At 36.1% G+C, this 15,339-nt stretch overlaps 1 protein-coding gene across 1 annotated transcript; it reads left to right on the top strand.

Annotated features, from left to right (window-relative positions):
* The first annotated feature begins 11,502 nt into the window (after positions 1 to 11,502).
* On the top strand, positions 11,503 to 12,917 carry LOC121413229. Its single transcript, XM_041605974.1, has 2 exons — positions 11,503 to 11,909; positions 12,832 to 12,917. The coding sequence occupies exons 1-2, from the start codon at positions 11,657 to 11,659 to the stop codon at positions 12,885 to 12,887; spliced, it is 309 nt and encodes a 102-aa protein (XP_041461908.1). The 5' UTR covers positions 11,503 to 11,656; the 3' UTR covers positions 12,888 to 12,917.
* The last annotated feature ends 2,422 nt before the right edge of the window (positions 12,918 to 15,339 follow it).

Below are 15,339 nucleotides of genomic sequence, written 5' to 3'. Positions count from 1 at the left end.
AATAGGCAAAAATCGCACCTTTTTGAATAAGACAACTGTTGAGCGCATAATTCATGCTTTTGTTATGTGCCAGTTTGATTTTTGTAATAGCTTGCTTTTTGGTCTTCCGTATCGTCAAATTCAAAGATTACAGCTCGTTCAAAATTCAGCAGCGCGACTGGTAACACGAACAAAGAAACATGAACCAATTTCTCCAGTCTTAAAAAACTTACATTGGCTACCTATCCAATTCCGCATACACTACAAATTACTTCTGGGCGATTCCACACTACTTCAAAAAAATTTCAACATGCTTTCAATAAGTCATAAGTAGTGTAATATATTACTATGATACCTAAATTTTATGAAAATAATGAGTTTTAACCAAAAGTAAAGTCAGATATAGTTTTTTGGGGAATAGAATTTTCAATATTCAATAATTTTGCTAATTAAATAGTCAAGTACAAACACTGCCTGAAACAAATATTGGCAAAGCAAGAGAAGATTGAAAATATTGCACGTCAATGAAATAATCTATCATTGAATGTTCCAAATAATAACTACAACATTTTCATGATCCATAATAGGGGCAGCCCAAATTTTTTCGAACCTACTTTTGGCAATGTCCCGTACGACACATGAAAGTGCAAAAGTTTTTCCTACAAGTTTATTTTTTATGATGCAATTTCACAGAATCAGTTTCTCAATCTTGACCCATGGATGATCGATTTATCCCATAAAGATCTAATTAATGCCCTTCATTTTTCAATAATTGTCCTATTAATAGTTGTCCCGTACGACACACAATATATATTTCATTTAATTACATGATTTGGATTCAGACACTATAAATAGTAGACCTATTTTAATTCAGGTAATTGATTTGACATAAAGTGAACTGAAAAGTACCTTTTTATCTCCATAGAACATGAAATAGGTGATTCTAACCATTTTAATTAATATTTCAAGTAGGCGCATTCTTTTGTGAATCCCTCCAGCTAAACTGGTGATTTTCACTGGTCAGAGCAGGTTAATTTCTTTTTCATTAAGCATGAAAAGAAAACCTATATAATTGATTCACCCTAGCCTGGAAGATGATTTCATCTTGCATGCTAATGTGGAATTATCATAACATGTAAAAAAAAATACATATCATCTATTTGGACTTCCCTTGATGATCACTTACTCTTTTATATATAGTATTGAAACTCCTTACTTTTTTCAAGTTGTAAAAAAAAAATTCTGGAAAATAAGACAAACCATGTTGTTCACAAAAGAAATCTGGAAAATAAGACAAACCATATGGTTTCATGAAATGCAGAAAGGTTTGAAAAAGTAGAACCGCATTTCTTTAGAAAAAATATTTTGTGGAATTACAAGTGGCAGTTGTGACATATATCATGTATATATACATTTTATATGAAAAATTATAACATTTTATCCCCATAATTTACATAAACAGTTTCATTCATTCACTGTTTAAATAATGTATTGGATATCATCAATTAATTCACTAAATATAACTTCACACAAAACCTTAAGTTTTTTCAGCTCGTAAAAATGCTGTGAACCCTCGTACATTTCCCATCATGTCAAAAATGATAACATATTGCTCCCGATATTGAGGTTACTTAATTATATTGTCCTGAATGACTTCTTATTGAAAGACTTTTTATTAAAGAGGAAGAATTTAGGGGCAATGCTCCCCTTCTGATTCATTGTTTTATTCAGGCTGCCCAGTACAATACGCAAGTGCCCGTACTACACACAAGTGTCCCGTACGACACATAATGAATGTCTTAAATTTGATAGTATTATCATTATCATCAGCCAAATAAAGTGATTGAAGAAGTCAAAGAGATATAAAGTAAGAAAGTTTGGCTTCAATTTAGAGATATCCCGTACGACACATTTTGAGCGTCCCGTATGCCACAATGTTCTCGAAAATTGCAATTGGCTTTATTTATTCATGAATGTTTATTTTGCTTTCTATCATAGATGTGTTTGTTCTTGGGTAATTGACTATCAATTTGAGTTCAGTTTCTATGAAAATTATCTGTCCAACTCACAGTCTTTGGAGTACAAATTTGATGTTTCTAAAACAAGCCACCTTTTCTGCGTCCGTACGACACATTACTATTTTAAATCTGTATTATACAGGATGTGAATTCAAGTCATGTTAAGTCTTGGTTTTTCTAACACTCTGGTAGTACTTGATGATCACCTTTAGTTACTGGAATATTTTTTGTTTTTCTTTTAAAAAAAACTGTCAAATGTTCTCTAAATTTGCCATACGACACGAATGGAATCACTCTTCTATTCGCCTACCAATGTCTCCATCAGTTTGCTCCATTGTATTTCATTGAATTGTTAACAACCCGACAGAATGGTATGTTCCAGTAAAATGTCATTAGTACAGGTCCCACATACTGTGACAAAGTCATATGGGGAAAGATCATTTTCACATGCATCTGCTATTTTATGGAATAATCTGTCAGAATATCTTAGAAATATACAACCATACTAGCTTGAAAACACACTTATTCACCATTTTGTAAACAATTAATGTAAGAACCCAGTGTTCTCCCCTCCATCTCCACTCCTTTTGTAAAAAGCACTTAGAGACATGCAACTTTGCTTATGTATTTTGCGCTATACAAAAACGTTTCATTATTATTATCATCATTATAAAATTTCGCTGTGTGGCCTACATCATTTCGGACTTTTCGAATTTACCACGGGGAAACTGACCAATTCCTTTGAAATGCATGTCAAATCACAGTGGAGAGCTGAGAGGCTTTTGTCGAAAGTTGATGGACCGGGACAGCATTGGAATTCCTTGGCTCTGAATAACTGTAGTTTTGCAATTATTCGTTCCGGTGCAAATCTTCTGACTTTCTGCTTTCCCAGTCCGCCAAACTTCGGCAAAAGCCTCTCGTCAGCTCTACATTGTGACTTTAATTTGTATTTTTAAAAGTAATCGAAGCATTGTCGTGAGTTTCCCCATAGTAAAAGCAAAAAAGTCATCTCTAGCACTGCCTTTACCTTCTGACTGACCTTCAAAAAATACCTCGTTCCTTGTTGATATGGGAAACAGAAACAAGAGCCAATGACGGCTGAAAATCTATCTGACATCATTATTCATGAATTTGTTTGGTCTTTTAATATCACTTATATTAAACATGCAAACACAATTTTGAACAACAAGCCCGAGGAACTTGTCGTCACTAAACACGTATTCTGCCTTAAAAGGTACGACTGCCTGTGAACCTAAGCCCTCACTTGTTAGTATTGTAAGTCACTTTTCGTCCTTGATGATGTTCGTAGATATTTACACAGAGGTCACTTTGAAATCGCAACAGTATATTTTTTGGTCTATCATTAATATGACTTGCAATTATTAACCTTTGACAAATTTATTGTATTGCATACTGATATTTTTAAGAGTACACAATGGAAATTAAAGAAATTGTGCAAACATAAACAGCATAGCATTAGCGTTAAGATTTTATTTCGTTTGCATTTTAAAGTTATATAATATTATATATGTGTCTATGCATGAGTAATATGTCTTTTTTTCACTTTTAACTTCTGCCGATTCCTCGATATTCAATGGTTCATTATTACATCTCCGTCAACTTCTTTACCTGACTACTTTTCCACCTTTCCCGCTGTTACCTGTCTCATTCTTTCTCCTCCCCCCTTCTTCCTCATTTTCAATTATATCGCACTTTGGTCATGATTGGTGAAAACTAATTGTCAGAAATTAATGTAAAAACTATTATGTTCAGATATAATAGCGTTAAGTACTGCCAAATGTAAAAATCATATACGTAGAATTTTGATAGCCATAAAATGTTATCATGATATGGAAAAATGTATAGCAAAAACAAATCTGTGCAACAATTGAAAAATGGCTCTATTTTACAAAATGATTTTGAGTGATTTATTCATGTTGTTATGTCATTGCTTGTTTATTCACTACTTACTACAAAATACTATTTTGATATATAAACTTGAATATGTAAATGAATGTGTATATTCAATAAAGTAACCCTGTGTACATTAAATCCAATTCAGCTTTGGGCTTCATGTGGTTTTTAATATTTTCAAATCAAATCAATGCAATACAAGACGGTATAATCAGAGTTTAAGAGGATTTGAACGAGTGCATTTCAGATGGGTCAATGTACGACAAAAAAAATACCATTACCCGGAACAAATTACAACAAATGGTTTTTCAATGGTTTGTATTAGTACAATTTGACCTCAGGAATAACATATTTAGTATTAAAGAGCTACCCATATCCGCATCCGGGAAAGAGGTTGTTTTCAAGACAGCGTCGAAGAAGTCCGCCATACACTGAAAATGGATACAACTCACCCATTATCCACCCTAGAATGCTATCTCAGTTCATATTCAATGGTCTAGGGCTAAAATGTGTTTTTGATACAAGCCAGAGTGAACACGAGGAAAATAAGCACCCCATGGTACCTTGAATTTCCAAGATGGCGCCCAAAATGGTTGCCGTAGGCTAAAAATCCAAATTCATCTATCAAGTGGCTGTAATTTGGTTTCCATTCAATGAGTTTAAGGGTAAAATAGTAATTTGGAACAAGCTACAATGACAGTCAGTGGTCTACAATGTGATTTGGGACATGTGATTTTGTAAGAATTTGGATTTGCTTGACTATGACATCCATATAATCCTTTTGTATGAGTAAAACGTTATTTAAAAACATTTTCTTTTTAAACTGTCGTTTCTTTATAGGTGATAAATACTGTATTTTGACATTCCAAATACAAGCCCTAACTAAATTATGTAACATGCAAACAGAGAAACTAATTTTCACAAGAGTGAGAATCATAAAATGCATATAAATGTGATGTGCGAGTAAAGATATTGTCTTTAACATTATTTCTAACTAAATACATCACATACAGTGTAGTAGTCGTGGACATGGTGGAGGTAATAAATGCTGTACTTTGTAATCCAAAATGACTGCCATAGGTCCTTAAAGTATTTTGTACATTCTAACATGGGACATACAATTTTGACAGAATTTGGCTTTGCTTGACCCTAAATATTGTATATAATTATGAATTGTGATGTAAGGGTGAATTATTCACGCCTGATAAATGAGAATCGTTAAACTATTCGAATCGTACGATTTTTTCGTGGCTTTTATTCAACATGATTTACTGTCAGTTTTACATGCCTCATTTTCCATGGTAATACATGAATACACATTAATATCATGAATCTTGTAATTGTAAAACCCACCTGAATTCACATCATATCATGAATATTGTAATTGTAAAGTCAGGGTAACACAAATACAGAACTAGTGCTGAAATCTAAGCTGAATGAGGAATTATGTGAATAAATGCAATCTGCACCCCATACATAAACCTTGAATCAAAATATGTGAAAACCAAGTAAGTAGCCAGAGAAGGGTTAACCCACGGCTAGAACCCCCTCACAAACGAATGTCCCCCCTGCATTGCCACGAGCCCCCCCCCCCCCCTTGCTAGCCGTCAGGAATGCCCGATCAGACGGGGAAGTTTTTTATGCACCCAGGGTGCACCGCCCATTCCCAGCTTTCATCAACGATTCCAGCAAAAGTTTTTCCAACCGGGGCCCCCATCACTTCCCTTCAGGTATACCTCCCCGCATGTAAAATCGAGCGAGGCTCCTGGTCGAAATTACAAGTATTACGACTGCTAATATCATTTCTAGTTATATGCAAGTGTGATGAAGGCCCAAATTGATAAATTCCGCCAACGAGCGAAAAGCTCGCCGCCAAAGAACACTTAGGCAGGATAGTTTGCACCTGAATATTTCACTTATTACATTCCAAAACCAGATAGAAAAATTCAATTCAAGTATATGAACAATTATCCATCTCAAGTATAATGAGAGCATGAAAAACACTTCAATATATTCAGCTGTTGGAAACAATCTCCCAATAGAAATACATTAAAACACAACCGTGTCAGAACTTTATTCACAATTAAAATCAAATTACCATGCCAAAACTAAACAATACATACATGACATATGAAGGAAGACAAAATATGCCATTTTCTTAAGTATCATGATTTTTATACAACCTATTGCAAGCTTCAAAATTGAAATTCATTGGATCACTAATTTTGCTAAGTTAACAATGGTGGCTGAAGGCCCTCAGCTTGAACATATAATTAACAAATACTGGCATCCCAACATTGCTAAACCGGCAATGCATGCCGCACTGAGGTACTGCCTCTTTCTTGTCATATTTGCCATAAATGTATAACAGTGCATAATTAAACCCTATGCACACAAATAATTCAATTGTGGACAATCGATCAATAAAATCCAACCACGGCATTTAGCTCATATCAAGTACTTTTACGCCTTTTGGACCCCTTGCGCCCGCCAATGCTCAGCGGCGGCGCACGCACAGTCGCACAAGCGCAGCCCAGCCGGCTAGCGCTAAGGCTATATCAACATCTTTGCAAAAAATTCAATTATTTAATGGAAATGATATATCATCAGCATTATATCATTTGAACTAGGGATAAAAGTGGGAACTTTTTTCAGGAATGACAAAATTGTTAACAAAACATGAAATTTCCAATGGTATTTCCATAGAGTGGTAGACACTCGCGGAAAGCACGCGCAGTTAGTGTCCCGTAGGATTCGATATGATTCACTTCCCACTTAATTCCAACAAATACGGTACATATCATACCATTCTGAGTTATAATCTTATTTTATTCATTTATTTATTATTAGTATTTGTTATGGATTTTATATACTGTTCTGTTGCAAGATAAACTAAAATCTGAAACTGAAAACTTGAGCAACATCCACAGAATAACCCCATATAACCAATGGAGTATAACCATTATTATTATTTTTTTTTTTTTAATTTTCTTTATTTTATTTTTTTATTTTTTTATTTTTTTTTTTATTTTTTCTTTTTTTTTGCACGTGGCCGCCGCGCCACGGTTCCACCCTCTTGGGCACGTGGACGGGACTCCACGGCTCCACCCTTCTTTTTCCAGGGCACGTGGACGCAAACCACGGTTCCATCCTACTGAAGTATTTAGTTAGTCACCTCACTCTTAATGCCAACAAACACATATCATACCATTCCTGAATTATAATGGATTTTGTATACTGTTCTGTTGGAAATAAGATAAAATAAAAACTGAAAACTAAAGTAACTTCCACAAAATAACCCCATATAACCCATGGAGTATAACCATGATAATTGAAGGCACTAAATCGATTTGAACATGAAACCTTCCCGTTCAGGACTACTCCGTTAGAGCTACACTCCTCATACTGCTAAACTAAGAACCAGTTAACATAAACTGGAATTTTACCGGGATGTTTCATTTTTCGATTATGTATTCACATATCAACGTAAAACATGAATGACTTTTTGTCTTATCATCTTCACCACATCCATGAAATAATTGTTTATTTCAAAATTCAAATAACATCCAACGAGTATGCCTTCAAATGATAATGAGTAAAATGTGACATGTCATACATTCATACATGCATACATATATTTATCCTGAACAATATATTTTTTTCATTCTTGTTGGCAAAAGCACGAGGCAGAGGGCTTTCTTCATGAGTTCAAGTTCCAATAACTTCCACTTGAATAATATGGAGGACCTCATAAAAAGTCTGGAAATGAAATCATAATGAATTTTTCCTCATATCATGGCTCATTTTTTTTTTTCATTCAAGAAAGCCCACTGTATCATGATGTTTCAAACATGAAATTGGTTTCCCTGCTGCAAAACTCTTCCTTGAAGGCTAAGATGTTTGTTCACCAGGTTTTTGACTGAAGAAAACCTCTATTCCTTGGACTACGTATTATAAACCACACCTGTCGGTAAATTTATCTGAAGATGAAGACGTTGACCACTGCTCCAATTAGGGTAATTCCCGGCAGCATAGTTCTCAGGCTATACCCAGTTCAGTTCTATTTATTACAAGAGCGTACTACCGGCAAAATGACATCCATTACCATGGACTCTATACAGGCTATCTGGTCAGGAACTAGATCCAACCAAAGGGAAACTCTTTGGCAGCCAAACTTGGAGCGTTCCCGGTCATACTATAGTAGGTCCAATTGTCATCAAACCTTCCTGCCAGCCTACCTTGCCTCGCAGTAGTCCGCTTGAATCCATTTTATTTAAAGAGCCGACTCTGCAAAAGAAAACAAGAAAAAAGCCTGGGCAGAACACCTAAGTCTGTATCAAGAGCCAAACGGGTTTGTCCCTCTGCTTTCCCTTTCGATTTATCACCTATTATGAGCTTAACACGAAAGGAGCAGCTTCCCGAAACATTTGAAAGCCGCCTTCATAATCATGGAATAATCAGTGATACTGCTCCTTATGTTTCATCTTTTAATGAAACATCTTCTAACTTTAATTTTCAAATTCCTTACAGTACAAACCCAACCAGCGATGCAATATCATCTGCATACATGTGCGTGTCCGAACTTATATTTCAAAACCAGATTAAGCTTCAAATAATCTGTTTCAAATGACTATAACTATTATCGTTTTGATTATATATTATCATAATTATTTCAGTATTCAGTTTAGCTCTATATCACTGCAGAAATAATCGAGCCAAATTATTGCATCCAGCCCATTAGAAACATTTTCATAATCAACGGGCCACCAACAACATATTTCACACGCTGTAAAAAGGAGCTGTACTTTTGTAACCTGGTTTCTGATTGTGCAATCGGTAAATTTCGTTTGATTTGCCAGTTTACCTACATGGCTTATTGCATTAAGGCATCCGTATTGTGTACCGCGAAAGCAAGGGGGGGATGACAGCATAGTGCATCTACATGTACAAGATTTTGGACTTTCCCATACAGGCCCATTACACTCAATGCCTTCCAGGAATTAGCTCCTCCTCGTTTATTATTTTATTTGCCGCCTTAATCATTTATACCAAATCTATTATAATTATCCTTCTTTTTAAAATATCGTCGATATTATCTCAGTTCAAATCACTGACCAGCCAGATAGGCCTATTTGATACACCTTGAACCATGAGGTATAACTAGGTTCAATTGTGAAGTGCTTTTTCTATTTCCTTTTCACAAATAAAATCCACACAAATCATCGCACATTAACGACTCCTATTAAATAAAGGTTTCTTATTAGGAGGCCTATAATATTATAACGAACTGCTCGTTGAAACCTTTTCGAAATTACTTCCGATTATTATGTGCATGGTAAGTCTACTCGAGTACCGTAAGTGCACTAGTATTCAACCTACCCGAGCCGAGGTCACTGACCCCTTTCTGACCGGCCTAGTTTCAATATGCGTACACTAGCTTTGATGCGCGTAGGCACGGTGATGGCTGTAGTGTAGAACTATACGCGTGCAGAATTGCACTGCCTATGCACGAAAATCAACGACGAAAATCAAGTAAATTCCTACCTTCCGGAGTGGGTATACAGGAAAGCTGGTGTACACGAAACGGTAAGAATCTGTTTAAAATTCAATATAATTGTCGATTTTTACATAAAATAATGTTTAAATGCGTAGATTCAATGATCTTACAGAGCACTCGTCCCGAACATCTGCATTCCGCGCCATCACGATCGCAAATGACGTTTTGAGTTAGAGTTAATGGAACGTAAACGTCGAGATGGCGCTAGCACTAGTATTCAACCTAGGGGTGATTGAGCAATTGTAATAGTGAATCGCAGTGTATATACATATATCATTTTTAATTGATTGATTTCTATTCTTGGAATTTATAGAATGTGATGGTGATAATGATGGTGATAGTGATGATGATAAATGATGATGATAAATGATGGTGATAATGATGATGATAATGATGATGATAATGATGGTGATCATGATAATGATGGTGATAATTTATGATGACGAATTTGATGGTAATGGCGATGATTGGTGATTAAGTTAATGATGATAATGATGAGTAATAATTCATCATGATGAAAGTGATGTTCATGATGATGATAATAGATGATGTTTGACGATGATGATGTTCATGATGATGATAAAAATGATGTTTGACGATGATGATGTTTGATGATGATGAGTGATCTTTGAAGATGATGAAAGCTGGCGAAGATGTTTGACGATGATGAGTGATGACGAAGATGTTTGACGGTAATGAGTGATGACGAAGATAATGTTTGATGTTCATGATGGTGATAAAAGATGATGTTTGACGATGATGATGATGAGTGATGAAGAAGATGATGTCTGATGAAGAAGATGATGTTTTAAGATGATGTCTGATGAAGAAGATGATGTTTGATGATGATGAGAGAGGACGAAGATGATGTTAGATTATGATGAGTGATGACGAAGATGATGTTTGATGATGATGAGTGATGACGAAGATGATGTTTGATGTTCATGATGATGATAAAAGATGATGTTTGCCGATGATGATGAGTGATGACGAAGATGATGTTTGATGTTCATGATGATGATAAAAGATGATGTTTGCCGATGATGATCTTCATGATGATGATAAAAGATGATGTTTGCCGATGATGATGTCTGATGAAAAAGATGATGTTTGATGATGATGATGAGTGATGAAGAAGATGATGTTTGATTATGATGAGTGATGACGAAGATGATGTTTGATGATGATGATGAGTGATGAAGAAGATGATGTTTGACGATGATGATGAGTGATGACGAAGATGATGTTTGAAGATGAGTGATGACGAAGATGATGTTTGACGATAATGAGTGATGACGAAGATGATGTTTGATGATGATGTCTGATGAAGAAGATGATGTTTGATGATGATGAGAGATGACGAAGATGATGTTTGATGAAGATGATGAGTGATGAAGAAGATGATGTTTGATGATGATGATGAGTGATGACGAAGATGATGTTCATGACGATGATAAAAGATGATGTTTGACGATGATGATGTTCATGATGATAATAAAAGATGTTTGCCGATGATGATATTTAATGATGATGAGTGATGTTTGAAGATGATGAGTGATGACGAAGATGTTTGATGATGATGATGAGTGATGAAGAAGATGATGTTTGACGATGATGATGAGTTATGACGAAGATCATGTTTGACGATAATGAGTGATGACGAAGATGATGTTTGATGATGATGTCTGATGAAGAAGATGATGTTTGATGATGATGAGAGATGACGAAGATGATGTTTGATGAAGATGATGAGTGATGAAGAAGATGCTTGATGATGATGATGAGTGATGACGAAGATGATGTTTGATGTTCATGATGATGATAAAAGATGATGTTTGCCGATGATGATCTTCATGATGATGATAAAAGATGATGTTTGCCGATGATGATGTCTGATGAAAAAGATGATGTTTGATGATGATGATGAGTGATGAAGAAGATGATGTTTGATGATGATGAGTGATGACGAAGATGATGTTTGATGTTCATGATGATGATAAAAGATGATGTTTGACGATGATGATGGTGAGTGATGACGAAGATGATATTTGATGAATATGAAATGGTGATGATAATGATGAACAGTATTATCGTTTTACTAGATCTAATTCATTTTAATTTACTTTGATAAGTTATTAATTGATATAAAATTATGTTTTAATTCTCAGGAAATGCCCCGAGCTCCGAAATGGAATCAAGAAACAATGAACAACGCACTCCGGAGAGTGAGGTTAGGAGAGCTCTCAATAAAAAAGGCGGCCAAAGAATATCAGGTCCCATACGGGACATTACGGGACAAAGTAGCCGGAAGGACACCAGCAGAGGTTTTACGGTATGGTCCTCGCCCATTTCTCACAACGAACGAGGAAACAGAGATAGTCAACTGGGCAGTAAAGATGGGACGTGTTGGCTTCGGTCAGAAAATGGAAGACATCCAGAACGTAAGTTTAAAATCCCTAAAATCGAATTACGCTAAGAAGATGACGATGATGTTAACAAAAGAGTTAAAACTGGTATAATGATGATAATGAAAGCAACAAGAATATCAACAAAAATATCAGTGATGCTAACAACAAAGATTATATTAACTATAATGATGGTGGTGATGATGGTGTTGATAATGGTGATGATACTAAGAACAAAAGATTGATAAGAATGCATGGCCGTAAGCAGCGGGGGGGGGGGGGGGGGCGGGCAGTTGCCTCCTCCCTGAAATTTTGAAAACCATGTTTTTAAACTGAGAATTATCATAAAATTCACCTCTAATGAGCACTAAATCCTTTAGATTCACTTTCGAAAATGGAAAAATACCGTGTAAATTATGCCACTTTTTATTTCTATCTTATATATCAGTGTTCAGCTTATGAATGTTTTATTATCCTGAGTTTTATCGATTTTTACATGGTTCTGTAACCATTAATTCATACACTTCACCTCTGCATTGTGTACTTTAATTCGTTGATAAATACTTGAATTTAATTACATTTACTGTATTTCTTTGTATAATATATTGTAAATTTTCTTGCATTACATTGTATCACTTTAAGTACATTTTTTAGATATTACTTTGATTTTTATTTCATCTTAAATATCGATTTACATGTATTCATATTTTTAATGTCAGTACCATGATGTAAAAGAGTTTTTTAACTGATCTTGTCATCTTGAATAAATATATTTTACTAAATAAATACGTAAATAAAAATCGCCTCATGACAAAATCGGTAGCTTTGCTCCCTCACTTTTATTTTCTTTTTTAAATTAGGGGCATATACACGTCTAGCGTACCCCTCTCTCTACCTGGCCGCAAAAAAATCTTGATTTAACTATATACCTGTACTTTTTATTTCTCAAACTACTCAGGTTGTGAAGAGAATGATGGAAAAGGAGAAACGGACGAACCCTTTCGTGGCCAATAGACCGGGCAGACGGTGGTGGACAAGTTTCCGCACCCGGAACCCGAAGCTGGTGTTCCGCAAGGCCCAATCAGTGGGCAAAGAAAGAACAGCCGTGACAAAAAACAGGATAGATAGGTAAGCATTTGTAACATTGAAAATCAACGAAATCTGTATTATATTTAGTTTAATATATGTACATGGTATGTCATCCCTATTAAATTGTTCCTCCTCCTATTTTTCCTCTTATATCATTTTTGCTTCTTTTGACTTAACTTCGGTTGAGTCCATAATCATTGTGCATGCCCGCTTGTATAAAAAGAGAAAGAACTATTATAATTGCTGAAATGCATTGAAGTGAAGTTACATATGAATAGAAAGACAAGTGAATTTTTATCTAAATGGGCTACCTCAGGATGGAAGTAACATCGTTTTAATCAATAGAGAACAATTTAGATTTTAAAAAATGAAGCTATTGGATTCAAAACTTTTTCATGATTTCGGAGGAAAAAAGATTGTGCTGCGCTCCTCATAACTCGCCGGAGCAACCTGATGATGCAATATCAGAAGTTGTTCATTTATAATAGATGCTATGAAGTAATAACTATTTAAAAGACAACTCGAAACATATGCATGTATTGTCAAATTGATTTATTTCCTTAACAGATGGTTTGAAGACCTGGAGAAATACTTGGAGGAACATAATGCCCGGAGCATTCTGGAGGAACCAAGCAGGATCTTTAACGCAGATGAGTCCGGCTTTCCGCTTGGAGGACGTTTGAATGACAGAGTACTCGCACTGAAGGGGGAAAAAGTCGTGCAGCAGTTTAAAAACTCTGAAAAAGGACAGGTGACGGTGTTGGTAACTGTTTGCGCGGAGGGCAGCTTTTTGCCACCCATGATAGTGTTGCCAGGGAGGCATAATGGAGCAGCTTACAAAGGTGCGCCAAGGAGTGCTTTCTTTGCTCGAACCAAAAACGGCTGGATGGACAGCAAGGCCTTTTACGGCTTTATTGCTAACCTATTCCAGCCATTTTTGGCTCAAAAGAAAGTGCCCCTTCCTGCGCTCTTGCTCGTGGATGGTCTCTCCGCGCATCAGACGTTGGAGGTGGCGAAGCTTTGCGAAGGGAATGGTATACTCTTGTATCGATTCCCTCCCAATGCGACGCACATTCTCCAACCGTGTGATGTGTCGGTATTTAGATCCCTGAAGTCATCCTGGAACAGGGCCGAGCAGCTGTTCCGTTTCCGCCACCCTGGCGACTACGTCACGAAAACCACCTTTGCGACAGTTTTCGCTGACGCTTGGCGAGAAATTCTGCAAAAGCCGAGCATTGCTGCGTCAGGATTTCGAGCAGCAGGGATTTTCCCATTTACGAAGCGGTATAATTCTGCCTTACTTAGAACAGCAGAATTATACCACTTCGTCGATACCCCTCAAGAAGGGATCACTCCAGTGAATGACGCGTTCATTCCGGAGAGTGACGATATGAGGTCTTCTCAACCAGATGAGCCAGAAGATGACATTCCATCATCATCTTCTGCTCATCTGGGACATGGAGGGGACATGGTCATGGATCCTTACAGGATCCATGACCTTCCTCCATGTCATGAAAGACCTCTAAACGAGGCATTCATCGCTCCATCTCTCGATGAATGCCTCGTTTACCCAGAAATCGAGGTTTCTAATCAGCGGAGGCGTAAGGAACAATTGCCAGAGGCAATTTCAGGAGAAGAATACATTAGGTTTGTGACAGAGAGAGAGAAGAATAAGAGAGAGGAAGAGGAGAGGAAAAGACAGAGAAAGGAGGAGAGAGAACAAAAGAGAGAGGAAAAAGAGAAGCAAAAAGAAGTGCAAAAGGAACAGAGAGAAAGACGGAAACAGGAGCTTGAAAAGAAAAAGATGGATCGTGAGATGAGAGTGAGAGAGAAGTTGAAGCAAATGAATGAAATGAGAAGTAAGAAAGATAGACAGGAAAAAGAGAAAGAGGCAGAGAAAACATCAGAGAATGGGAAGACAAAAAACAAGAAGAAAGGTGGGAAGAGTAAGGAGAAGAGTATAAGAGTGGACGATGACACAGAAGATGATGTACAGTATATGTATGCCCTGAATGTTTGACAAGTAACGATGATCAGTGGATTGGTTGCGACTTTTGTATGGTGTGGGTCCACCATAAATGTTCCACCCTTTCTGAGTGTCCTATTGAGGAAATTCATAAATACCAATTTAGATGCAATTTCTGTTAAATCTTTTTTTATTTTGTGTCGCCACTTTTTAACACATAGTACACTTGTTGGTGTTTGTTTGAATTAAAGGTAACTATGTGTGCAATAATATTACAAAGATATATGCAATATGTACATGTATATGCAGAGTCTCTTTAACGTGGTAACCTTGAGATATTAACATGATTTACGTTTTGCTCTTATGGATGCTGGAAAAAAATGTATGAACTTGTTGATAAATTTTATCCGA

The sequence above is a fragment of the Lytechinus variegatus genome, chromosome 4 (genome assembly GCF_018143015.1).
Source record: "Lytechinus variegatus isolate NC3 chromosome 4, Lvar_3.0, whole genome shotgun sequence".
Lineage (NCBI taxonomy): Eukaryota > Metazoa > Echinodermata > Echinoidea > Temnopleuroida > Toxopneustidae > Lytechinus > Lytechinus variegatus.
The sequence above is the reverse complement of the archived record's forward strand: the minus strand, read 5'-3'. Positions and strand labels throughout refer to the sequence as shown.

Excerpts from the sequence above, each read along its gene's own strand:
- LOC121413229 (XM_041605974.1), top strand. The coding sequence starts at position 11,657 with ATGGAATCAAGAAACAATGAACAACGCACTCCGGAGAGTGAGGTTAGG. Across the intron at positions 11,910-12,831 it reads AAATGGAAGACATCCAGAAC|GTTGTGAAGAGAATGATGGA; the intron begins GTAAGTTTAAAA and ends CAAACTACTCAG.